This window comes from Antrostomus carolinensis, unplaced genomic scaffold, assembly GCF_000700745.2.
Source record: "Antrostomus carolinensis isolate BGI_N321 unplaced genomic scaffold, ASM70074v2 scaffold12326, whole genome shotgun sequence".
NCBI lineage: Eukaryota > Metazoa > Chordata > Aves > Caprimulgiformes > Caprimulgidae > Antrostomus > Antrostomus carolinensis.
This window is the reverse complement of record NW_010321203.1, coordinates 1-26,271: the sequence shown is the minus strand read 5'-3', so window position 1 is coordinate 26,271 and position 26,271 is coordinate 1. Positions and strand designations below refer to the sequence as shown.

Here is a 26,271-nt window from a genome sequence, read left to right as displayed (position 1 = left end):
GGGGGGGGGTGGTTTTGGTAGTGGGGGAGAAATCGGGAGCAAAGTGATTTGAGCCTGGGAAGAAGGGAGGTGGTTTACACCAGGAAGGTGGTGTAAGATGTGGTTGTTATGTCTCACTGCAATACTCAGATGAATGGCTACGAATTAAAATGACTTTTCTTCCCCAGGTTGAGTCTGTTTTGCCCGTGACCATAACCGGTGAGTGAGGCGTCCCTGTCCTTCATTCCTAATCCCTGCCCCCTTTGTTGTGACTCCCATCCCATCTCACCAGGTGGCAGGGGTGAGTGTGGGACCACATGGTCCCACTGTGGGTCAAACCACACCACCTATGAAAATGGCACTCATTTGTATAAGATTTTTTCATCGGTAATTAATGTAAATGTTTATTCTTGCAATGAACCATCCAAACATCCTCCTGATACTTAAACAATTAAGGAAAAAAAATAGTAAGGGAATTGCCATGCGATCGTGGGCATTTCCAAGTTGCTAACAAAATTCTGAATTCCAAAACTTGTATATTTCAGGTAATTCCTGGGAAAGCACAGGCTTCCCCGTTTGGATCAGCTTAGGAAAGTTCTTATGCAGAGTTTGTTTCATAGAGAACAGAAAAGATGTCACCTGCTGGACTTCTTGGCTGGTGGGCCACCTGCAAGGCACATTCACTGTCTAACTCGGTGAGAGAGTAGGCAATTTTTTTAAACCATGGGCAGTAGATGGCGGAAGGTAGGAGCAGACAAACCTAGGAGAGCAGGGGATACTCACAGTCTGCTCTTTGTGAGCTAAGATCTCCAAGTCCAAACCTCCAAACCAAGCCTGGGTGTCACATAGCATGTGGAAACTGTTTCTGAGCTGACTGTCTTTATAAACTCAGTAATGCTCCCTAGCAACTAATTCCACATATTAATTATGTGCCCTTAATTATTTTCTTTTATAGAATTTAAACTTATTTCAACATCCTTGTTTCTCTCCTTGCTCCTTGAAGCGAGTGAAACATTGCCTCTTTAACCGCTGATTTCCTTCTTGTGTCAACATTGCATACTGCCACTTACTCTTAGTAGAAAATGTAGATGTCTGGTGTTTTGGGATTTTTAACTCCTATCTATATACCATAATAAGAAGGGACATGAACTTGACGTGCATTAAACCCCCTGATTTATTCAATAGCATACTTCTTCAGTAAGTTTTTTATCCAATCCTTCACATATCTCAATTTTCTTCCCTCTTTAGGCAGCAAGTGTTCTTACTCAGCAGTTCGTAATAAACAATGACCAAACTCTTTTGCATGGTAATCTTCAAATTCAATCTAAAATGCAGCAATAGAAACAGAGTTCAAATTACTAGTTTTAATATTGCTTACCTTTTCAGTACTAAATCTCCAGTTACTAAGTGCTGTACAGTCATACAGCTGTTAGATTTTTCTGCAGTAGCCATCAGCCTTCTCCAGTTCTGAGGAATGCATATAGTGTCCTCTGTCACTCCTATCAGAGGAATTTCACACTTTGTGACACCACACATTTATACATCACCAATTAATTTTGATTTTAGTGCAGATTTGGGGAGAAGCAGCATTAGACTCTTTGGCTCTCCTCTCCCTTTCTGTTACTTTGGAAGTTTCTAATCTGTGGTGATCTAGTCTTCAGTTTTGTGTTCTCAGAGTTTGTCAGGGTCATTTTGGAAATCCAGTTGTATTTTCTTCCTTTTTGGTCATACTACAAGCACTATGGCTTTCCTGTTAACTGTGTGGTTGAGTAAAAGCTATTTATCTTCTTTATCCAGTGGGATAACATCAGTCCTATACTTTCGGAAAGAGGAATGAACTGTCTCTTTGCAACTTGCTCCCTTTTTGTCCTTTGGTAGAACATTAAAATGTCTCCTTCTCTATGTTGCTCTCGTCCAGAACACCCATCTCTCTCCCTGGCCCATGCCTGGCAGTCAGCCCTTCACCCTACCACAAAAACCCTCCTTTACTCTTTGTGATGAGCTGCCAGCCCCACTGCTTTTCCTTTGACAGCCTACCTGGTCAGCAGAATAGAAAAGCACACAGTACAGCATGATACGGAGCGCTGCACCGGCGACAGGGACAGCAGCCACTCCTGTAGGGCTCTGTGTACCTGCCCAAGTGCTTCTACACCTCCCGAACAGCTGCACCTGTGCAATATCAGCTGGGACAACTTTAAGGTTAGAGAGCCCTTGTAAGGTGGGCCAACCCCTTCTGCAGCTAAAAATGTAGAGCTTTACACAAGCTGGCTTCAGAACAGTTATTAAAGAGAAAAAAAAAGTGAGCGAGAGAAAAAACCCCACCTTACTCGTTAAGAGTGTACAACAGAGGCTGACTGATGTAAGGAAAGGCTCAGAAGACAGTAAGGACAATAGAATAGAACTAAGACATAGTAATGTTTCATTTTATTTGATAGAAAGTTGCTTCAAAAATATGATTAACTATATACATTCTTATATGCTGTACATACAATTACATATACAAAATGTACATAATAGCAAACATCCTTCTGTTACATTTTATGGATGGTAGTTAATAACATGAGATAGAACTTACATCATATTTCATACCTGCTTTCATCCTGATGCTATCTACAAGGAACTGATAGACATGAGGGATGAAAAAGGCTTGCAGATCACTTAATTCATACCCCAGCCCACACAAAAGTCCTCTCCACAGTGCATTTTATTAGTGCATTGTTCTAGGCCAGTTGGGTTTGCAGCACTTCCCTTTAGAGGTAATTGGCTGCTAACCTTCAGATTTTTTCCCAGCATTCACCCTAATACTATTTCTAATTTCTTTCTGTAACTCAGATCTGCTGAGTTACAGAAATCATCCTCAAATCAAGCCAGAATTCTTCAACTTTATGTTGGTTGTTTGTTTGTTTTTTTTTTTAATCTTGATTCCTTAGTTGCTTGTTTGCCACTTATAAAATAGGTTTAACTATTATTACTCTCTGTTCTGGGAGAAGTACACTCAAGTACAGAAGCTAGAATCCAAGCGTTCTTTCCATGCTACAGACACACAGTAACCCGGGAATCAGTCAGTGAGGAAAAAGATGTACCTTCCCTCCTCCTCCTCCTCCTTGGGCAATGACAGAGTGTGTGACTGCCAGCTGCTCTCTGGGACAAGTGGTGTCAGATCTCAAGAGGAACTGCCCAGTTACTGGGATTTTTCTGGTCCCAGACCCATGAGGAAAGCTCTACCTGTCCACCCTCTTTCTAAGCAAGAGGTAGCATACCAAAATCGAACCACAGGGAGGAGAGGCTGCCCTTTACTAGTTGCTTCCAAGAGATTGTCCTCCATTTCCCAACTGGAGGAATCAGGCACTCTTCTGCTATGGACCTGATGTTCAGGAAAGAAGAGAGAGTGAGAGCTGCCAAACCAGCAGAGTACCAGCAGCCGAAGGCCTGTGAGAGAAGCCACGGCCTCCACAACTGAACAGGCTATCCTGGAAGACTCTTCCCTGAGCTAAGAGGGAACATGGCTTCTTTCATTGCCTTTCCAACGTTCAGAGGTTAGAAATGAGCTGCTGCTTTCCCACAGCCATCTTGAGAGCTGCAGTTTCATTGCCCTAAGAATGTTTTCTTCTTTCCAAGTTAACAGCATCCTTAAATATCTATTTTATTTCTTCTTTCCTGCTCATGCAGCCCTGTGCTTTCTAACCCTAACCTTTACCCCTCCAATTCTCTCCGTGATTCCCTGGGAAGGGGCAGGGGGGGGCTGTGAGTGGCTGTGGCTTGTTTGGCTGCCAGCTAAGTTAAACTATCACAGCGGGCCATAGTCTTAATTTCACTAGGAAACTTTTCTGTTATCTTTTCATAGCTCCATAGATCTTTTTTGTACTAATGCAATAGCTTTCTCTGATTGGTAAAGCGGTTTTCCATCAGCTGTCAAGGTGAAAGCAAGGGGATTAAGGTTCCTCTTATACATTCTTTCAGTATTACTTTAAATAATGTTTTTTTCTAACTAAGGGGAACTCTTCTTATATTCTTCAGAACAAGTTTATATTTTTTGAATTACTGCATAACATGCATATATTTAATAATATCTTAAAGCCAAAGATATTAATATGCCTTCACTTTTTCCTAGGCTGTGGGATTTTCGTTTATTTGAGAAAATGGTTCTTAGGTTTCTGTTCTGCTTGCAGTATCTCTGTCCAGTGTTGCTAGGACCGTTTAGATATTATTTCTTTCCTGTTTTATATCACTTCTCAATCTCCATTAAGAATTTGAACTGGTATGAAATACCTTCTGTTATTCCTTGTCTGAATTCCTGAGATCCTGTCCGCAACCCTGGCTGGGAGAGGGTGCTGGTGAACTTCTGGCGAGATGAGACTCCACCTTAGAAGAAGCTGGTTTGAAACACTCCTGCTGGCCTTGTGTGGTGGGAGGTGGAGGAGTCAGACGGCTGTCACTTGGCTGAATTTGTGCATTAGCAGCTGGTGAATCATCATCCTGCTGGTCCTGTGTGCTGGGAGGAACAGCCGAAGAGATGATACCCTGAGGAGCAGCTGTTGAACCACTGTTGAGACAATGTATAACTAAGCTTGAGATACTAACATTAAACGCGCAGTTACTACTCTTAATTTCTGAGCAGCAAAGTTTATTAGCTAGTTAACTAGTTTGCTTGATTGACACAGTCCCTTTTTCCTTGTTTCATGCCTAATGGATCTGAGATGGTGACTTGTCTGTCTTGCTGGATTTGACTCCAAATTCCTTCTCTTGTATCGTTAATTGTACTCTGGGGAAAGGTGGAGGAGGTGGGCAAGGAAGGAGGAGCGCAAGGGAGGAGATCAAAACTGCAATATCATCAGTTTTAAAAGTTAGTAACTTGTGTGTAAGTTGTTACTAAAGGTACTGCACAATAGGATTTTCTCTCGACCCCTCTCTGTACTTTGTCACTGGAAGGTGAACTGAAGGACTGAGATTATGAGCACTTCTAAATTCTCCTAATTTTCTTACAGAGAAAACTTGTGTCATCGAAGTTGAAGGAATCACCACCGTTATCTTGATTACTTACAAGGTGCTTAAATGCTTCTACAGTGAGGAAATTCTGAACAGGTGTAAAACAAATCCATTATAAATGCACTCTAATAATAATCCATTTAAGAGAGACTATGCAGGCAATATTTGCGTTGGTTTCATCGCTGGATTTTACATAAGCACTTATCAATAACAGACATAAAGGCATTTTAAAGACATCAAGTTTAAATTGAAAGGTCTATAGGCAGTATTAAAAAACAACTCAGAAATGTTCTAGTGCTAGCTCAAGATCCACCCATCAAGGCTTCTGGAATACTGTGTCTGTAGATGAGAAAACTCAGCAATTCGAAAAATTCATGGATTTTATCTTCCTGTGATGAAGATAAAAATTTAAAAATAGAAAATACTTAAGATTTAATATTTAAAAAAGAAGATGAGTCTGTGTTTCTGTGCTGTTATTTTTACCACCTGTGTAAAGGACAAGGAAAATTACTACAGTGAATCAATGCACACTGTATACTACACATACAGAGGATCTTTGCTTTATGAAGCCTTCTCATCTCTAGGAGAAAAGCATTAACATAGTAAACTGTATTTTAGCCAGGCTGGTGCATTTGTTTATTGTTTCCAGATGGGAAAACCTGTGTATATGAATTCTTCCAACAGATATTAAGTATTTCTCAGGTAGTAATTCATAGACCACTGGTGGTCCATGGAGTACTTCCAGGTGGCTTAGAGAGGAATTTTAGTAGCAAAGCACTGCTACTTTTCAAACAATTGTGTCATAACATAATCAATTATCTTGGGGTGATTTTGTTTGTCTGTTTTTTCAGTTTTGTTTTCTTTTTTTTTTTGTGTCTTACAGTTGCAAATATGGATTTTAAAACATGCATGAGATAACTGAACTGGTAGGAAATAAAATATTAATTCAATACAGAAAGTCTAAGTAAGGACAAATCTGTTTTCCCTGTCTGACTGATTCTAATCTTTTTATCCTGTTCCTTGTTAATCTCTTACGCTGTTCCTGAAGAGAAGCTGAGAGAGCTGGCAGTTTAGCCTCAAGAAGACTCTAGGGGACCTGATCTTTGTGTATTAATATCTGGTGTGAGGGTGTAAAGAAGATGGAGCCTCCTCTCAGTGGTGCCCAGTTGCAGGACCGGAGGCAACGGACAGAAACTAGAGGAGATGCCATCTGAACATCAGGAAACACTTTTTCACTGTGAGGGTGACTAAGCACTGTCACAGGTTGTCCAGAGAGGTTGTGGAATCTCCATCTTTGGAGATACTCCACCCATCTGTACACGGCTCTGAGCAAGCTGGTCGAGGTGACCCTGCTTTGAGCAGTGGGGGTTGGAGGAGCCAATCTCCAGAGGTCTGTCCCAACCTCAACTATTCTGTGAGATGTACATTTGGTATATATGGAAACAGTGCTATGCACATAACTGACTTCACCAACAACAGGGATGAGTTCAGCAATATTACACTAATCTTGTTCACAAGGTAAGAAAGCCCATAATAAGCAAGATTTTATTTAATAATTCCTCTGCGCCAATAACTTCGACTTTTCTGGCAGTAAAAGAATGCTAATATAGCTCTCCCACAGTACTTTTATCCCTAGGTTCAAAAGAGGTGTGATTTTCCTTATCTTTACTTGTGGGTTGAGGCACAAGAGGTGACATGAAAATGGAACTGACCGGTCTCTGGACAGCCTACAGAGAATTAGAAGAAAAGTAAATACCGCCAAATCTAAATTAAAAATATTGATCAAAGTAACTCCATGTGTTTACTTCTGTCTCCTCTTCCTGTAATTGAAGAGCCTTGTGTTGCTTTGTCCAGAATGAACAACTTTTTTTTGTGCTGTAATGTTAAGCTGGACTGCTTCTGTGTTATGTACTTTCTGTACATGGTTACGAAAATATTTACCTACTTGGCAATGCATATATGAACAGGTATCTTCCTGGTAATTTTAAGACTGCTTTTAGATTTTGTTACCACAGGGTAATATAAGGAATTACACGTTGCAGACTATGATTTTTTTTTAAGACTTACCAAAAGCTATGCTTCTGAAAAGCACCTGAGTTAAGATCTTTGCTTAGAATTGGCTTCTTGGTGCAATTGTTCAGTTTTTGTCCCATCATTCGCCTAATTAAAGCATCATCTGTGTTTGGAAACAACTGTTTTGTGATTCCTGCAAAATAAAAGAGGGAGGTGGTATATATGAGGTCTCCAAATCAGGAAAACCACAGATGTACGGTCTAAAATGCATTTACTGCATCTTTGAAATTTCCAGCTACTTCAGCTTCAGCTCTAGTTACTTTGCTGTCTTCACTCACTACTGCAGAGATTTTGCACATGCCAGCTTTTGCATTTCTCTGTGCCTTCCATATTGCTGTGCCTGCTCTTGGCAAACTCAAAGGGAACTCCAGGGCCACAAGGGCTTCTTGTAGTTAGTGACTGGTGTTTGCTCATCCTCTCTTCCTTTGTTCTGTTCTTGATCAGAGTCCTACTCCTCTCCTCGTCAGTCCTCATGCCTCTGAATCTTAGCTTTTGTCCGTCAGTTTTCATTTGCAGGTGTTGTCTCCTTCCCCAAACATTACCCTTCTGTTTTGCCTGGCTAACTTTTTTTCAATGTAAAAAAACTAACAGGACTCAACGTCAGGAATGCAGCTCCTGCTCTCCTCTTCTCCATCATCTTCCCTTCCCTTGATTTTTTCCCTCCTTTCATTTCATTCTGAAGTCTTACAGTTTCCATCTTCCTTAAATAAGCTGATCTACTAACTCATTTTCTACAGGCCTAGAACTCCCAGGCTTCCTTCTTATTTTTCTTCTTTTCTTGTATAATAGTGACACTTTTCTGTTTGAATTCAAGAGTGTTCTCATTTCCCTTAACAAACTTGTTCACTTCTCTGTAGGTTCGTTCCCCTTTTCACTGAATTCTGTATTCGTGCTCTATTCAATGTCCTGATTATTGTCTCTGCTTCCCTTTTCAGTTTTGCCTAGACCCTTCCCCAGAATCCACCTTTAAAAAAGACACTAGTAGCTCTTAGAATCATTGAATCATTTAGGTTGGAAAAGACCCTTAAGATCATCGAGTCCAACCGTTCTCTTCATCCCATTAAATAATTTTAGTTATTCTCATACATAATTCTGAAATTTATCCCACCTCTAAATATATTTTCACCATCTTACACACTGTTTCCTTTGGGCCTTTTTCTCTAGCTAGGTTCTTAAGCAAAAGAGGTTTCTGCAACTGATAACTTTTGAAACTGCTGGCCAACTTCAACAAAACTGAACCAAGGTACAAGAACTGGAGCTAAACTGGGAAGGGAACAAAGAGAACTGGGAAAGTCCAAGGGAATGGCAAAGGGTGAGGGATTCTAGAACAGGAATTTAGGCTGTGTTGTTCAAGTATTAAGCTATAGGTGTGAATCCAATAAAAAACAGGCTTCATGTGCTCACAAAATACTGTTTTCTTTAAAGCTGCTGCTTCCATCTGAAATGATTCTCTTTCCTAGGCACCAAACATTTTTTTGCCTTAAACTTCAGCATAAAACAAATTCTGTTTGCTTCTCTAATCACTGTTCCTGTCTTCTATACTTACTGTCTCATTTTGCCTCCAGCACTATTTAAAATGTCAGAATTCATAACATTCACCAGCTTCAGAATATAGCAGACATTATTTTACATTTGATCCAAGTATGTCATCTCTTTGCCGTCCCTTATCCATTAATTGTCATGCTCCAAGTTTAACTGTTGTGGATTAATCTTTCAAAGGCTAAAATAAATTACAATATCACCATGCTGAGTAGCCATTTAAGTAAAAGCCACAAAATTCACACAGTAGAAATACTACTACTTAGTATTTCACTGACAGTATTTGCAACAGATGGGTTAAAAATGTATGTAGCTGTAGATGGAAATTTGAAACAGCCCATCACCTGAGTAGAGCAGCTGCTAAGCATTACAGCCCCCCCCTTAGAGAAAGCCCTCGGCCAAGTCAGTGCCACATCCAATAATGTTAACAAGTCATCACCTATGATTTCCTGAACTTCATTCTGATTCATAGCTGGTTTCGCCGCTTTATCCTTTGAAGAGGAGGACTTTGCACCTGTCAGGCTGTGTGTAGCCATGTATTCATGTGTATAAAGGGCTTGCATCAAGTCATTTATAAACTTTTGAGGTTTGCTCTTGTTACAAAGTGCAATCTGCCACTTTTCGATCTTGAACTGGAAGACAAAATTGGTCACAGGCATAACTATTGCAGTTCTCTGGAAATAGTATATAGTATTACCTCTGAAATATTTTTTAAATTTCTTTTTTAAACCACAATTTCAAAAGTAATCTCTACAAACTGTGCTTGAGATCAATGCTAAACTTGCATTCCAGTGAACGTTTGCAGCTGTATGTGCAGGTTGATTTTTTTTTGTAAGCAAGCATGGGACAGACTGAGGACCCCATTCATCCTAGCAGACACTTCACCAAGCCATCCTTATTACTCACTAGTGGAGACAGGACATGTTCAGACATACCTAAATCCTTCTGCTTGCACTCCATGCAGACTGGCTGTAGTCCAGTTCCGATGTGGATTCCGTACGGCCTCAGGAGCATGGCACTATGCCCAAACTAATATTCCTGCCTCCAAGCAGACATGCCCTGAGAACTGTGACATCTGGTCCTGGGCTTTGAGAGTGACCTCTACACACAGCAGTTGTAAAGGCTAAGTATTTGAACTCTCCTAATGGTCAATTTTGTGCTACCTCTATTAAGTAAGGCTAGGTTGCTTAGAAAACTAGGGGGTTTTTTTATTTCTTTGGAGGTGTTAGGTCAAATTTTGTGTATGGCAATATTCAGTTAAAACACCACACTGTTATAATTCTTAATAGATTTCTTTGGTTTTTAGGATCCCATGACAACACATGAAGATGATTTCCACCAACTGGCATGACTCAGTGGACAAGAATGTTTATGTAAATTGTGAATGCAGAAGCTAGAATTATTATTTTGGTTAGGTTTTTATATGTTTCATGTACAGCCTCGATGCCTGAGACTCCTCAATTATGCTCTGTTGCAATTACAGAGAACAGGGGAACATCTTTACTCAGTATCTATATATAAACGTATTTCTACTTCACTGCTGGCCAGTGTCTGGAACAAGAGAGAAACATACCATTTACTTGCTAACAATTTAAGCAGACTGGTGGTATTTTTCTTAGATTATCTCTGAGATACTACCATTCCCCTTTAGCATCCAAAGCATTAGGCTGGAAGTTATCCCTGGATCTCAGTATGCAGCATCCGCATTCTGCCCTTAGCCATGGCCACCGAAATCAAAGTGTGTCTGAGAGCGTTACCAGCACGCTGAATTAAATCTAGTGTTTCTCATGGAAAGAGCCTTCTGCACAAAAGGAGCTTGTTAGTCACATCATCAACTGAATGATGACACATGATTTTTACTGATGATTATTTTTTATATTTTTTATACTACACCAGTAAAGTGTGTGCTGTATAAAGTTTTAATTTTTGTGCCTGAAATTGCTTTTTAACTGACCTGTTTTTCAGTCTGTTGCTCCTCATCTTCCATGTTCAGAGTTACTGGTGAGCTGGAGTTACTCTGCATAGCTGCATATGAATCTGCTAACAGATTGTTAGATGCTTTACAAACAGCATGTGAATGCAGACTGGACGTAGATGATGTCACTCCCCCTTTGAGCAGTGCTTCAGCCATCCCTACCAGTTCCTCAAAATGGGTGACTGCCTGTGGCAACACTGAAATCAAATGGAAAGTGATGGGTAAAAGCAATTGAAGCTTTCAGACTCTAATTACGTAAGGATGTATATTTTTGTAATTAGATTCCTGTCATACTGCAAAAGAGTCAAAATAGTCAACAAAAGCTCTTTAACATACTTTTTCTCTATTTTCTCAAAGCTTTTCCTGCCATTCTGCTGTCCCCACCCATAAATATCTGGCCTCTGTTTTTAGAATAGATCGGTTCTTTGCAAGGCTAAGAGGAACCTTTAGCTCATGCCCATCATGGCACTAAGCTGGCTACCTCCTTTTTCTTTTTGCTATCTCAAAATCTCTACAAGTCTGTAAGACTATTGAATATGGGCTAAGTAAAGTTATGTCTGATTTTTGAGGTTTTTTTGCTTCAAAGAAGTTACATAGGCTGCATAGACTTTTTTCTTTTTTTTTTTTCAATCTATAGAGAATATATTTTAAACGGCCCTTTCTCAAAGTAATATTTATTTTCAAATATAAACCTTTATTGAGTCTATTAAAAAGAATCAATTCAGCAGAGCAAAAAGGATACAAGGGCTGAAGGAATCAGCAAGATACAGAATCACTGAATTATTAGAAAATACTGTTGAAGACCAATACAAGTGCTTAAGGTATAAGGCAAATGGACCTAAACGTGTAAGAAAAATTGTCAGATGCTAACAAAATGTTTAAAAACAATATTCAGAAAAGAGGAGAAGAATGATTCAAACCAAGATTAATAACACTCGGAAGAGAATGAGGCAGGCAATGAAACTGGTAAGCACTTACAAAATCAAATGACAATAAAAAGAGAGATACTAGGCTGTCTAGGGATGGTGTGATGTAGCTGGCAAGAAGCAGCAAATCCTCTTTAGCCCTTATTCTTTACTAAGGTTTTGAAATTTTGGATTTGGTCTTGGCTGCCCCAGAGAAAGGGACAGGGGCAAGTAAGAGGGGCTTCAGAGACAATAACTATGTGATGAAAGATTCATTTATAAAAGAACAAAATGGTTCACCTCTGGGAAAGGACTAAATTTGTTGTACCTGGAACTAACTCAGATTATCAATAATGAAGAATTACTAAAGTAACTAGAAATTAAATAATTCCAGAATAAAGAAAATTTTGGTATATCAAGAATAACTGTTAATAAATAAGAGTAGTTGGACTGGTCAGTGGAGTGTTTGAGCTTAGTCGATGGCCATACACGGCATATCGAAAGGTTCTCTTGGGAAAAACTGACAGGATTTAGACAGATTTTTCTCTTTCTAACTCTCTGACTGCATGGCCTCTGCGTAAGACAGTTTTTTCTAAGTGCTGCTGGAATTAAATATTGCCATGTGTCAAAGATTTCGACGCTAATGGTGGGCCTTGATCGTGTCAGGTGCTTTAGCATCCGTAATTTCGATCCAAATGGCCTCTTATAAATCAAGCTTTTCATGACCTTCAGGCTTTCCTCTTCATCAAAATACTTCCCCTGCCTTTACCTTGAAGCATCACCAGGGACTGCCTTAGGCGGCAGTTTTCTCTCATGGTGTCTGTCAGCTTCCTCTTAAGACTTTTTATTTTGGCACACAGTTCTACCTTGGATAGTTGAAATAACGGCTCTTCATCATCACTGCTGCTTTCACTGTACAGAAAGTTACTTCCTGAATATGTTTCTCTCTGGAAAAAAAAAAACAAAACAACCCCAAAACATGCTATCTAGACAACAACAACATAAAATTAAAGCATTGAAACTAACATTAAAATATTTGGCTAAATCAGAATATTCTCTGTACACAGAATGTATAAACAGACTTGGTGCATTTTAGTAATAGCTGTTACTGAACACAGATATTACCATTCATATTAAAATTCAAAATGAAATGTTATACATAACTATTAGGTACTTCTCTGCCTGGTCTCCATTCACCAATTTTGTAGGGTAGTTGTCTTTTAGAATCATTAACTTCACTAAAATAAAAGTCTTACTCCCTCCTAAAGAAATACATTTCAGTTTGCTTTTGCTTAATATATTAAAATTGTTGAGGATGTGATGTTCACCTGTTTGTTAATTAAAGATGTTTCAAGTTGACTCAGGATGTTGGCAGGAGCAGATGCCTGTAATGATTTCTTTCTTTTTATATGCTTCATCATCTTCCCCTGTAAACAAGAGCGTAACAGTGCCTTTGCATTCCTATAGAGCCTTTCATTACAGTATCTAATGGTCTACCATAAACTTTTATTCACTGTTCACTTCACATTCTTGATTAGTATTTTTTAAAAATATGTTTATAATTTTTTTTTAAGATTTATATTTTTTTTCCCCACATTTTGTCACTGCAGATCTCAGCACAAGGACAAGCTCAGAACACCTGGTCCTTTCCCTTCGTCACACAGTGCTCAGACTTCTGACTTATGGGAGAAAATGTAATGGAGCTACAGAGCATCCAAGTCTTCAATAACACTTCTCTTTAAATAGCAAAGGACAAAATCATAGAATCATAGAATGGTTTGGGTTGGAAGGGACCTTAAAGATCATATAGTTCCAACCCCCCTGCCATCAGCAGGGACACCTGCTGAAAATCTATTGGCCTAACTAATTAGTCTGACAGGTTACTCTGCTGAGGTACCATGTGAAAATTGTTTGTGTTCCTACCTTTGCTGTACATATTTTCTGTATTATATTGTGAAGAATCAATAGTTATGGTCTATTTCGTTTCATTACGGGCCTACCAATATCAAGCACATAAAGACAGAAACTCACCTGTTCTTTATCCAGATCACTGTCTTCACTCTCTGAGAATATCATTTCTATCCTCTTCCTCTTGCCTTTTCCAAGGACTTGTATTTTTGTAATTTCATCTGCTCGTAATATCTTTTGCATCATTTCCACCAGCTCTTGGGGGTCATCTGAAGTGATGGAAAAAAAAAGGTCAAAGCACAGAAAATCAGGTAGCAATATCTTAAAACTAGATTAAAATTTCATATCAGACAAATGCTCAGGAAGGGCACTCACCACTCATGTACACAACTTTCACCAGGTGCTTTTCTGTCTTTCTTTCTCCCACAGGCCAGTTTACTAGCACATGCTCATTTGGTTTCGGAAGTCTTTCTAGTTTATTGTCATCACTGGGAAGGTCCTGTATCCATGAAGTCTCTCCAATTTGCAATGAATTATCATTTACAAAATCAAACAGTGTGAATTTTTTCATTGTTAAGTGGCTTTCTTGTCATACAGACACAGCCTGCAGGACATCATAGGAAAAATAGCTGTTACCATGTCAGGCCACAGGAATGTTACAAGAACACTTTAAAAAGCCCCAAACAACCCTCCCATTCCTGGATTTTGGAAATTACCTTGAATTAAAATATCCTGGATAAGGAAGTGAAAACTAGCCAAGCTGCAGGGGGGGGTGGTCTGCTCAATACATGAACATCAGACAGTCGCCTCCAAAACTACACACAGAAAACAGCTGCTTCCATTTATTACTCCTATGTCTAATCTGTCTCTTGCCCAGGTTCTCTATTACCACTACATTTGCCCCAACAAAAGCTTTCAGCCCAGTCTCTGAATAAAAAACGCCAGTGTGGTAACTTCCCTAGAACGAGGGGAGGCACTAACTCTACGTGCTATTAAAAGGGATGTATTTTACTTCCAGAGCTATATTCATCATCTCACGGGCAGCAAGATGTGCAGTTGCAGCCACAAAAACCAACCCAGAACAACCAACTAGATGAGGTATGACACATTCTGGCAGTGGAAAACTTGACGTACAAAAGAAATGGCAGGCTAAGGACTGGAAGAGAGCTGGGCTGCTCCATCAAGAAAAACAGCAACAGGGAGAACCCAGACCCAAAAATACAGCTAAATCCTTTGCTTACATAAAATAATATTTTTAAAGCAAACAGCCATTTCTAGGCTTTCTAAAGCACTGAAGTTCCACCCTGGGAGAAGGGAACAAGTCATACTTTGTGCTTTATTTTTCTAATTAAGCTGATATGCCTCACATAAATGTGGGAAATGTAACATACATTGTTAAACTCTACTGGAAATGTAACTGGTTCATTTAAGTGCTTCCATTATACTCAGAGAAGATATTTTCTACTTTAAAATTTTTAAATCAGATAAACCTAATAAATAGAAAATCTGATTTTGTGAAATCTTGGTCTTCTTTCCAACAAACATATGGTTTGGCCTCTCAGCTCATAAAGGTGAAGTAATTTTACAGAGCTGCAAACTCATGAATTCCTAGATGTGACAGCGTGATTTGCGATTTACTTGGCCTCAATCAGTAGGAAGCCAATCTTGTGCCTCAAGCAGAACCTGTCAAAAAGGTAACTCAGAGCTAGGGAAGGAGAACTACATGGAGCTATTATGTCAAAGTAAGAAAATCTGGCTGCAGTGCTCTAAGAAGTAATGCCAATTTGTCTGCAGAAGCCCAGCTCACCACTATTCACCATGTCTGTGCTACGCCTCAAAAGAGCTGGTTTTTCACACAGGGGTGAACTTGTTAATTTGCGAAAGACAGCTGCGCTCTTGTCAACATCTTTACTGATACAATGAGGCAAACAGCATAGGAATCGCATTAAAAAGTGTATTAAATCATGCTTTTATGCAGAATATGTTGAGTGTGATAGCAGTAGGTTTGTTAGGTACTGCCCTGCTGAAGAAAGAAGACTGTGTTTGCAAGAATTCACATTAATTTTCTTCAAAGCAAGTTAGAAAGACGGGGAAACATCCATTCCATGTAAATTCTGGAGAGGAAGCTGCCTGAATGTCTATGCCTAGCATGAATCACTGGAGGCCTCATTCTGCCACTGATCCATGCCGAGTGGATCCTCACACCACAGAAAGGGATCATTCAACAACTTAAATCAGCCCGTGCACGCAATCACATTGACCATCAGTGTTTTTCCTTTTTCAAATTGCTTTTGAGCATATACCCCAGTCAGCTTAACACTTCTCATCCAGCACGAAGATGTTAACTTCTACCCCTGATCAACCCAGGACAACAATCCTCATCACCAAGTTTTTCGATTCTCAAATGAAGTACTTTGAGCTTCCCCCTCCATGGCCCTTGGCAGTTGCAAGCTACTTCATTACCCTCCTAAAAACCCACATAAGGTCAGCAGAATTGCAGCAAAGTTAGAACTGCCAGTGTGCTAAGATTAATAACTGACTGACTGACTTCTGTATTTTTTTTAATGTTTCTCTGTAGTCCTCTAACAGTTCGTATGTTGTCTCTCATTTTGTATTAAGACAAATATTCTCCGAGCCGTGGGACGTGCTTGTGGGCTGCGCTTGTACAGGGTTAGTGAGCCAGCCTGGGATTTCCAGGGTCGTGCTGAATACCCAGGCTGTTCACAGCACGGAGGGTAAGGGATGATTCCTCACAGCACTGGGGCTATTTACCTACACACTGTGCCGACTGAGCACATTGGTAGCAAGTCCAACAGCTTTTGGAAGATACCAGACTTGTGTACATGTTATACAGCTTAGTGAAGTCAATGGACGTGTGGACTTCTGGATGTCTGGAGCCCAAGACAGCAGCTTGGTGCCACTGGTAGACTCTGTGAAGCATGTGGCCAGCAAGATCCTCTGCACAGTCATAGAATTGTTTTGGTTGGAAAAGACCTTTAAGATCATTGAGTCCAGCCATAAACCTAGCACTTCACCTCTTAACCATGTCCCTAAGCACCACATCTACACGTCTTTTAAATACCTCCAGGGATGGTGACTCAACAGCTTCCCCAGGCAGCCTGTTCCAATGTTTGACAACCCTTTCAGTGAATAAATTTAAAAATTTCTTCAGTCTTTACACCAGACAAGCACCTGGATCCACGAAAATCCATTCCACCACTCAAAGCTAGGGACAATTTCTACCATGGTCATGGTAAGACTCAGAGCTCAGCAATTTGCCCATGTTATCTATAAAGCTCTTCTGAGCTGTCAAAATTCTTGCCTGTGGTGGGAGGGTGTACTAGTAAACAGCTAAACTGATTTCACCAAGAGTCTTAACAGCTGCCAAGTTAAAATATAAGCTACATAGGATGCTGAGAAAAATAAGGAATGGATTTCACAAGTAGCCATGAGATGAGGAGTGGGATTGATCCATTCCTTTAGCTCCCAGCAGGAGTCCAAAAGGCTCCCGGGAGCTTTCCAAGGCTTGTGCCTCAGAGGGGACCAAGGCAGGAAAACAGCGGTGTGGCAGCAAGAGACTGGCCAGGTCCCATCTCCTCTGCTGCAGCTCTGCTGGGCATCAGCTCAACTGCTTGCATTACAGATAAAATGACAAAATTATGACATTGCCAAATAAAAAGAACAGAGTGCAATAGTTAATTCTTAGTATTTTTCTGTTATGGAGCTATGGCTTCAGTTCCTGCAGCAGACATTAATCAAACTATGTCTTTTAACAGAATTTATTGTGACAATCCATGGGCCCTGAAGATAATACCTAACTGTCAGCTGGCGTCAACTCTAGCCAGCGATAAAAGGGAATGGAAAGGTAGAACAAAGTGTCTCTAATGAGGAAAAGGAACAGTAAAATGTTTCACTTACTGGAAGAGAAGTCCTGCAGTGTTCTCTCACCCTGTTCTCCCACTGGAGTCAATGTGAACCTTGCCTGAGTCAGGACTGCTGCAGATGGCTCCCTCTAAAATGTTTTATTTGCCAAAAAAGATCAAAGGCAAAATATACTGTATCATCAGGAAAAAAATAAATAATCTTGGGAGTGGGATTCATCTTACCGAACTTCTACTGCCTTAAAAATGAGAGGTTGTCTAGCCATGTTTGGCTCAGTCACCACAGACCACAGAGGGAGAGAGAGGCACATCTGACACGCATCTAGAAGAGAGCAGATGACCTACTGTCTGGGAGAGCCTATTTCTCTCTACTGACTATTCAGTGACTATACAGGAGCAGGTATGTCTCCTTATAGGAGCTGGCTCAGTCCAACCCATCCTGTATTAGCTTTTTCTGGTTTTGAAGCCATAGGATAGATTCCAATAGACCTTCTGCTATAAAGAATAAAGAGGATGGAGTACAAAGTCTGTTAATGTGTATCTAGTTCTCTGTTTTAAATATTTCTTACACAGTTCTGCAAGTCATCAAGTGAGATTTCTGACACTGAGTGCTTTGTTCAGTGGTTTAATTGGAAGATATATAATCATTCATAGACATCACCCTATGTGCAGCTACTAAGAACAGAGACAGAATTATATGACCTTTGAAAGCCACTTACTTTTTGCAAGTTACTTAATTCTGCTATATTCTCCACTGAAAACACTACCTACTTATTTGAGAAGAACTAAAATGCTAATTTATGATTTATCACTGTTTTAAGATACAAATCTGTCTTTACTTTTTCTAAAAGCAGGTAATTTGTAGAAGAGGGGAAAAAAAAGAAAGGACCCGTTTAATTTTAAAGCTGTGCAGAGGAAACATTAATTGGACTTTTAATTTTTACAAACATGTTAACACCTCACATTCTGCACAGATGCTACAAATTTGCACACAGAATATTGTTACTAAGCAACCCAAAAAGCCAGAACAAAAAAAACAAACCCAAAAAACCCAAAAGTAATTTCAAGACATGTCTCACCCTTTGACTGACATAGTCTGTTCCATTCAGCCAGAGAGCTGGCAGATGGCATGCTGAGATCATTATTTCTCTTTCCTTTCAGTAAATGCAGTGTAGACTATGACAAACTTACAACATGAGACTGTAGGCTCACTCAATGGGTCTGATTCTGTTGTGGCTTAAAATAGGGCTTTGCCAGTGACTTTCAGCAAAACCATAACCATGCCACGTAGATCCATAATAAAGTATTAACATTTTATATTGTCTAGCCTCTAAGTTCAGCCTTCAATAATCCTAGTTTTCCTTGGAAAAAAACTCCACCTCTACTGAGCTAGAAATTAGTATCTCACTCAAACTACTTATTTACAATTCAGCATAATGACTGGTAGTCACAGATTTGGTTTGTGTTACTTTGACTATGGCATTTTACATTGAACTTGTCAGGACACTAAAGACAATGTTGGTGTAAAACTCTTCAGCTACAAAGAAGTCTCAAATTCCCAGTTCTCTGTAACAAATATATGATGGAAAACATGACCATATTTAAATAATTTATATGTCCTGTTGTGGGTTCTAATCTTATTCCCCTGAAACCAGTGTAATATTTACTAATGATTTCAGTGGAATTAGCCACTGTCAGAAGAATGCAGAAGTGATGTCACTGCTTAAAAGATCTACAGTGTGGTATCTTAGTCATTTTCTGGGAAAATATGACTTAAAAGCACAAATCTGCTGCTCTCAGCTGAGAAATGCAGAGTACAGATTTTCCAGAATCATCAGTATCGCTGTGTTTCAGATTCAGCTGGAAATCTGGAGGAGCATCTATCAGAACATTACTGCAACTTTCAAGACTATAAATGCACAGAAATGATCCAATTTGTCTTCCACAGGAAGGATAAATCTACATTATTTTTATTAGATATCCAACAGCTCATTTCCTGACTATAGATCACTAATACTGGTATGACTAGCTATGAAATAATCTGAGATACTTTTCTAAGAAGTGATGCTACTCATGATAAAGCAACATCTTCTGGCCTTATTTACACAGGTTGTCTCATTGACTTCAAAGCCTCAGCACCATTTACCATCCACAGGAATTGTAATGCAGAATTTGGCCCATACCTTGTACTACATGCTAAAATCCACTCGAGTGGCTCAAAGAATTCATTAAGCCATTGTTATTTTTCACAGTACTGCCCTCCATGCTGTGAGTTTTAGCAACCTAGAAGTTCTAGAAAATAACATTAATACCTAAATATGCCAAAGCCCTCCAAAGGACTGTGGCTTAAATCAAAAGCTTGAAGAAGTTTATTAGAAAAAGCTCAATTTTTTGCATCAAACCATTAATTTTATTTGTAATAGTGAGTGATAAGAAAAGATGAATAATGAATTTGTTACGCAGGCATATTTAGTATGTCTAGAAGTACTAAACTTTTGTTCTAACTAATAATTTATTCAACTAAATGTGAAATGTGGCGTTTATTTTAATAAATTTTAGGATAGCAACCTGGCAACATTCTTGGGCTTTCAGGACAGGATTCAGTTCTAGATTACGATGCTTGCATTTAGGTGTCACTGGTGCACTAGGTATCTAAGTTACCGCTGTAATCACTGGAGATCTAGGCGTCCAGTTTGGCTTCCTAAACGTAGGTGTCTAGTGCCAGTGTCCTCTGGTATTCTGCTCGGCCTTCAGCTTCTACTCCAGAAGCCCAAACCTTCCACAGGTCTTTTATCACAACACCGTCCCTTTGGAGATGTCTCAGCCTTGAGCACCTCCAATAGTCATACGAGTCAAGCCCCTGTTGAACACAACTAAAGCTCCCTGGAGAGCAATTCAGCTTATTTCAAATGCTCTAGAGCTCAATTCAGTTGCCTAAACATAAACACATGGTGCAGTCTTAGATACCATGATTACGCCTGCCCTCCAACTGCCTCTTCTGATGGGCACATATCTCACATAGGCCCTAGACCCTCTTCCAGGCTCATGAGGGTGGTTACTAACTCCAGGCACCTCAGTGTGTACTAAACACAGAAATATAGGGAAGTAAAATTGTTCTCTGGGCCCCAATGATTGAACAGAGTTTAAATAGGAGCTGAGCTACTCACATGCATGTAAACCACATACATTTATTTTAATCCCACACTCAGTGAAAGATCCCCATAAAGATAACGATGCCAAATAACAAGATGCAGGAAGTTATCTTAATTCTACATCACAGATTAGTATCTTTATTAAACAGCTATTTCACAGCTGACAGATGGAAAACTAATACCCACTTTGATTTGCTTATTAGCAAATGCCATGCTCAACAAAATGTATTAATATACAGACCAACAAAAATCAGTTTATATATTGAACTGGATGAGATACCTATGCTACAGGAATCTGAATAGTCACATGAAAGCTCTTTCCATGCAGGTTAATACACCCAAACTCTTAGAAGCAGTAAGTAGCCTGGGAGGAGAATAAAGCCAGGATGGCTCCATAGAGTCCAACACTTGGCCGTACTCATTCTGATCTGGCTTGGGTAATTCAACATGACACTTCTGAACAGCTCCCAGATTATAAAGGTTAAAGACCAGTGATGTATTTGCTTATTTTGTCTAAAGATGTTTACGGGAAGGCAACATCATTAGGGCAAGTTTGACCACATGCAAATCTGTGCTGAGGTGCAAAAACTGCGCGCTTGCTCTATGTAACAGCCCAAGCAGTCAAATACCCTTTTTTCCCAAAAGGCTGAAAAAATATCAGACTTTCCATATGCAGCTAATGTACTTTCAAATTGGACTTGTTCAAACAAACCCACTGATAACCTGATGTGAGAGTTCATGAGAGGAGGCATCTTATTCTTTTTATAAGGTGGCATAAGCTATCTTATCTCTTTTGATAAGCTGTGCAGCCCCAAAGCATTACTATCAGTGGCATTCTCCCTTCAATTCTAAGAGCACAGAAGTGAAATACCAGCTAGGAAATTCCAGGTTTGAGCTCTGGCCAGTATTTAATAATCTAGCAGCATCTTAACTACCTCTACTCATATGTCTTTATTGGCTGCCACAGGTGAGTGATGATAGATTAGAAGTCATGCCTGGTTAATACTCAATGCCTGCTCTTTTACTCCAAAGCTCTTCCTCAATTGCTCTGCTTTTGCAGCATGTTGGTAGGATGGAATGAACTTGATGATTTTCAGTTAAAAAAAAAAATCTGCATTACTATTAAAGGTCATGAGCTAGAACAAGAGACAGATACATTGTCCTCTTCCTCCAGGGAATATTACTGCAACTAAGAGTAGTTCTGTGTGCACTTAGGAGAACTGACAGAAAGGCATCTTCCCTGCAAGGATAACAACCTCAAACCTTATTACAGCTATTTTTTTTTTCTCTCCTATAAAATTAAATGTCTTTTTAGTATATGTAGTTCAATGTAACTTTATAAATTAACGTAAGAGCTAAATGACCAGTGGTGTATATCAGTCTAAAACAATCCTTAAGCAACTTTCAATTATATACATAAAATAATAATGAAGTGCAATTCCCTCTGGGATGCAAGGCCACATTCAGATTGACAACTGCTACATTAAACACTGCCAAAAATGAATACAGAGCAAATTTTAACCAAGGACAAAGGGGCATATCACTGCTGTAATAAAAAAAAAAAAAAAAAAAAAAAAGCCCTAGGAGCTTTAGCAGTGTATTTTGATCTAGGCTCAAGATCAGCCTCTCTGTCTGCAAAGTCAATTTGCGCCCACAGAATTCCTGCCAGCATTTTTCCAGCAACACTGTAAGCTGTCAGTGCACAACTGCATGGCTCACACTCCATTCGATTTACATCCAGTCTAATAAACAGAGAAAATCAAAACATGTAAGTTGGGCGAGTTGTTGAAACTGCAGAATAGGGACAATTACCTCTACATATATAAAGCAGGTGCAATTTGGTTTTATGTAGTCACCTAAGACACCTGCAGATGGTAAAATGTTCCAGTCATGGAGGGGTCTAGCCTGCAGCACTGGCATCGCACAGACTGGTCTTGGGTAAACTGAACGATTGTTACAGTTTAGCTTCTCTTTTCTAAAGATCTGAAATAATAATATATATTTACCTAATTTCAAGGGTATTGTGACAATTAACTAATGCTAGTGTGCCTTCCAAACACACAAAGCACTGTATGGAAGAAACAATTTAACAAATTTTGCAGAACAAAGATTTGCAATAACCTTGCTAAATTTAGAACATATAATTTCACATAACAATTTTTTTTTAAATGTGGTGCCTACATCAAGCTGGAAATTGTCTTTCAGCTGAAAAATGTATTTTATAATATTTAACAATCTACCAGAAATTCCCACAACATCATCTCATACATCATGCTTTGAACTACCAAAAAGCACACTGAGGACAGCGTGTAACCCGTGAAGTAGAATATTGAGGAGGAAAGTCAATTATTTCACTGAATTAAGTTGATAATACTCAGATACTATGACATTTTCTGTATTTACTTTGGTTGCTTCTTTGGTTTTTACTGTATTCACTTTGGTTGCTCTTTGATTACAAAATACCCAAATATTTTGTTAAGAAGTATTGGATGATTAGAGAACTCTTCTAACTAGTCAAGTGGTAATTTAAGCAGAATATTTTACTTAATTAATTCATAGAAACACAGTCCTTAAAGCATACCTACATACCAGTGAAAGGAAATGATCTTACCCTTTCACTTACTCAGCCACGCTTCTGAAATTATGTCATGTTATCATCTCCTATTCTTCTGTCCACATCACCAGATCTGGCATGTGACCTTTTCCTTTCGGCTCACTGCTACAAGGAGTCTTACAATGGCAAAATGAGGTCCACAAGAACTGAATCTACAGGAGCAGAGAGGTGTCTCTGCAGAGTTGTGGAGCGCCCTTGAATCCCACAGCTCACATTGAGGGAGGTCAGCAGATCTCTGCTGACATGGTTTCTCCACTCAAAATACCACCACATTCTCTTTTTGCAATTTTTTTTTCTCCTTTCAGCCTAACCCATGGTACTTAGCTAAGATATTTAGTTTCTTCTGAAAACAGTCGCTGAACCTCATGTAAATTAACAAGGAATATGTACTAGTCCATAGACTGTACTGCAATTCTGCACACAGAGCAAGAGTAAAGGAAGAAAATATGTCTGCCTTCAGCCTTGCTGGGCAAGACTTTAAAGTCACAACAAGTTATCATGACACACTGGCTGAAATAATATTTTAGGTCAATGCTGCCTTGTCTCCCTGCAGGAAGGCTCCTGCTGCTACATCACATTCCCTGCTCAACTCTTCCATAAAACTGCTGAATTTCGACATGATTTCTGTGCTGTTCCCCTCCCTCATGCAACTTGGGAAAACAGGTAAAAAACCGCATTCAAGAGTGATTGCAGACAAAGAAACGTCTTCCCCTCCTGTCCTGTCCCTTTCCATTGCAAACATTTGCTGCTCACCTCATTTATCTGAAGTCTCTGAAACAGAACTTTCCATTTTAATTCTTCTGCCCAAGTGCTTATCAGCACCTCCTCCCTCAGCACTGCTCAAGTAAAAGGCTGCTCCAAGCTTCCTGCCGAAAAATTCAGCGATGCCCATGCCTTTGTCACTGTTCTGTTTCCCTGTCATTCCCATCAGAGCAAGCATCTGCAGGATGCTACCTCCCATCCTCTCCCATCTCCGCAAAAGTGCAGCCACATCATGCGTACCCTGAAATGGTAGCAGTACCCCTGATTTATTTCAGAGTTGAAGGCTGCCTTCACAGCTTAGAAAACTCTTTCGGACTTGCTTCAGCCTCTCAACCACTTAGATCTCTTTTCTGACGTGCCTTGCCATTCCACACACTCTTGCCATCATTAGTCTCAAGACTTCATTACCTTCTTTACTTCTTCTTCTCTGAAATAGCTTCACCTCCTGGATTCTCCTTCTGAGGTCAAATCTCAGCTGGGAGCCAACAGTTTTGCTTTAACCTTCTCTCTTCATTTCTGTTCTCTTCTCTGTTTATCATCCTTAAGATTTATGAAAAGTTCCCTGAAAAACATTCTGCAAAGACGCTTATATTAAAAATGCTGTACACATAAAACTTCTTTTAGTTTATTTTTATTACTATTTGGGGGAAAAAAATCTGCTCATGTACAGTTTATTTTTAATACAAAATAACTTCAACAACTTAAACTCTGTTCACCATGGAAGTAGTATTTTAACCACTCTTCCAAACCCTGCAGTATTTAACAAACACAGAGCAGTAATGACTGTAAAGAAAGCCATAGCAGCAGTTTGGTATACATGTGAGACCGTTGACTCATAAGCCTGGAGCAGTAAGCTCTGAAATTCACTCATGTCAGCATTTCTTATATTCAGCTGTACTCCCTTTTGCATTTAAAAAAAAAAAAAGCAGTTGCAATGAAATGTATTAAATCATTTTGGCAAAATATTATCCTCAAGATAGGGATAGGGAAGGGGAAAGCTATAAACCTTAAAGTAACAAGCCAACAGTAGAGATTTGTCAGTTAAATGTTTTCTATGCACTGTTTCCCAAGAACAATGTGAAAATAACTGTTCCCTCTCAGTTCTCTGCAATTTACTGTGCAGTCGCTGCTGTGCTACATTTTCTCCACCATCCCATTCTGAAGCAATAAATCAGTGCAGAGCGAAGGGTGTCGAAAAGTTTCCTGCTCCTGCAATATACTGCAGTGAACCACCGCAGCGCGTTGCCAGGGGGATCACACCGACTTGCCTGACGTTACAGTGAGGGAACATGAACCGTTTGAATAATCTCCAGGTAATCTGCATTAAACCCATTTTACTGCAGTGTACTGCGGTATTAGGAAAGATTTCAATATTGCACCACGTGATGCAACACAACCTTAGAGCATCTGCCAGTTCCCAAGCAGTGAGGGAAAGCTTTACATCAAAGGCTGCAATTTAGCAACTTTCCATTTTACAAAGTAATACGACAGACTATTTTGGCTCACTACGTTGGCGTATAGCATGAAATGAGATGGTAAATTCCTGGAATAAAACATTATAGACCTAAAAGCCAACATATTATTTTTTGCTTTCTTTACTCAGCCCCGCAACCTGGTATCAAGAGAATCTTTCAATGAAAATGGGTTTCCCCTAACATTAAAGTGTTACAATGTTATTAGCTCAGTGATAAATGAATTTTAGTGTTCTAGAGATCATTTTTCCTGTTCATATTTAGGTTACCACAGATATGTTTCCCGCTTTGTACTTCCAGCTTGAGTATTTTGTAGTTTAATTTAAACCTGTGCATATGCTTCTCTATATAGCTTTATGGCAGTCACATAAAGCAGTAACATTTTAATGTTATTGCAACGTTTACACAAAGATTTCCATCATTTCTACAAAGTTTTGGAAATGTTCCTCAGATTAATGAGCTCACACCAGAGATGCGTGAGAAGAGTATTAATTTCATCTCGAATTAACCTTTTTCCCCAGTAACACAGGCAAACAGAATTTTGGAAAGGAGTACCTGGATATGTTTTCTGCACGCGATTTTTAGTATTTAGTAGTATGAGGGAGATCAGAACTGCATTTTCAAAGACCTCTGAAACAGCCTTTGAAAGCACGGAGCGCCAGCGAAGCAGCAGCGAGCGAGGCGGAGGCGGCGGCGGCGGCGGCAGAGCAGCGGCTCCCGCTCTTGTCCGAGGAGCGACCTGCGCACCCCGGGAGTGCGGGAGCTCGGGCAAGGGGCTGAACGCCGGGCACGGGAGACGGCTCTGAGCACCCTGGTCCAGGGGCAGGTGTCCCCGCTCCTGGCAGCGGGGCTGGGACTAGATGATCGTTCAGGTCCCTTCCAACGCAAACCCTTCCGTGCTTCTGTGGCATCTCCTGCAGCAGTCAGAGGGGACGCACACGGTGCTGCCCCGCACCACTGTCCCCGCACCAAGCCCTGCACCACACAACTTCTCCGCGGCTTTCTGGGAGGAAAGGTCTGGGCGA

The 26,271-nt window shown here is 39.9% G+C and overlaps 1 protein-coding gene across 1 annotated transcript; it reads right to left on the bottom strand.

Annotated features, from left to right (window-relative positions):
* Positions 1 to 4,254: 4,254 nt before the first annotated feature.
* BEND6 (BEN domain containing 6) lies at positions 4,255 to 13,608 on the bottom strand. Its single transcript, XM_010169848.1, has 6 exons — positions 13,489 to 13,608; positions 12,227 to 12,404; positions 10,532 to 10,749; positions 9,017 to 9,209; positions 7,033 to 7,171; positions 4,255 to 4,522 (listed from the first exon to the last, which is right to left on the bottom strand). Exons 1-6 carry the CDS (start codon positions 13,606 to 13,608, stop codon positions 4,255 to 4,257), a joined length of 1,116 nt encoding a protein of 371 aa, XP_010168150.1.
* Positions 13,609 to 26,271: the final 12,663 nt, after the last annotated feature.

Bases quoted from the DNA above. Each gene is read 5' to 3' on its own strand.
- BEND6 (XM_010169848.1), bottom strand. From the start codon at position 13,608: ATGCAAAAGATATTACGAGCAGATGAAATTACAAAAATACAAGTCCTT. The intron at 10,750-12,226 runs GTAAAGGCAGGG...ATTTGATTTCAG, and splicing joins GTCCCTGGTGATGCTTCAAG to TGTTGCCACAGGCAGTCACC. The intron at 9,210-10,531 runs GTCAGTTAAAAA...TTTGTCTTCCAG, and splicing joins AGCAACAGACTGAAAAACAG to TTCAAGATCGAAAAGTGGCA.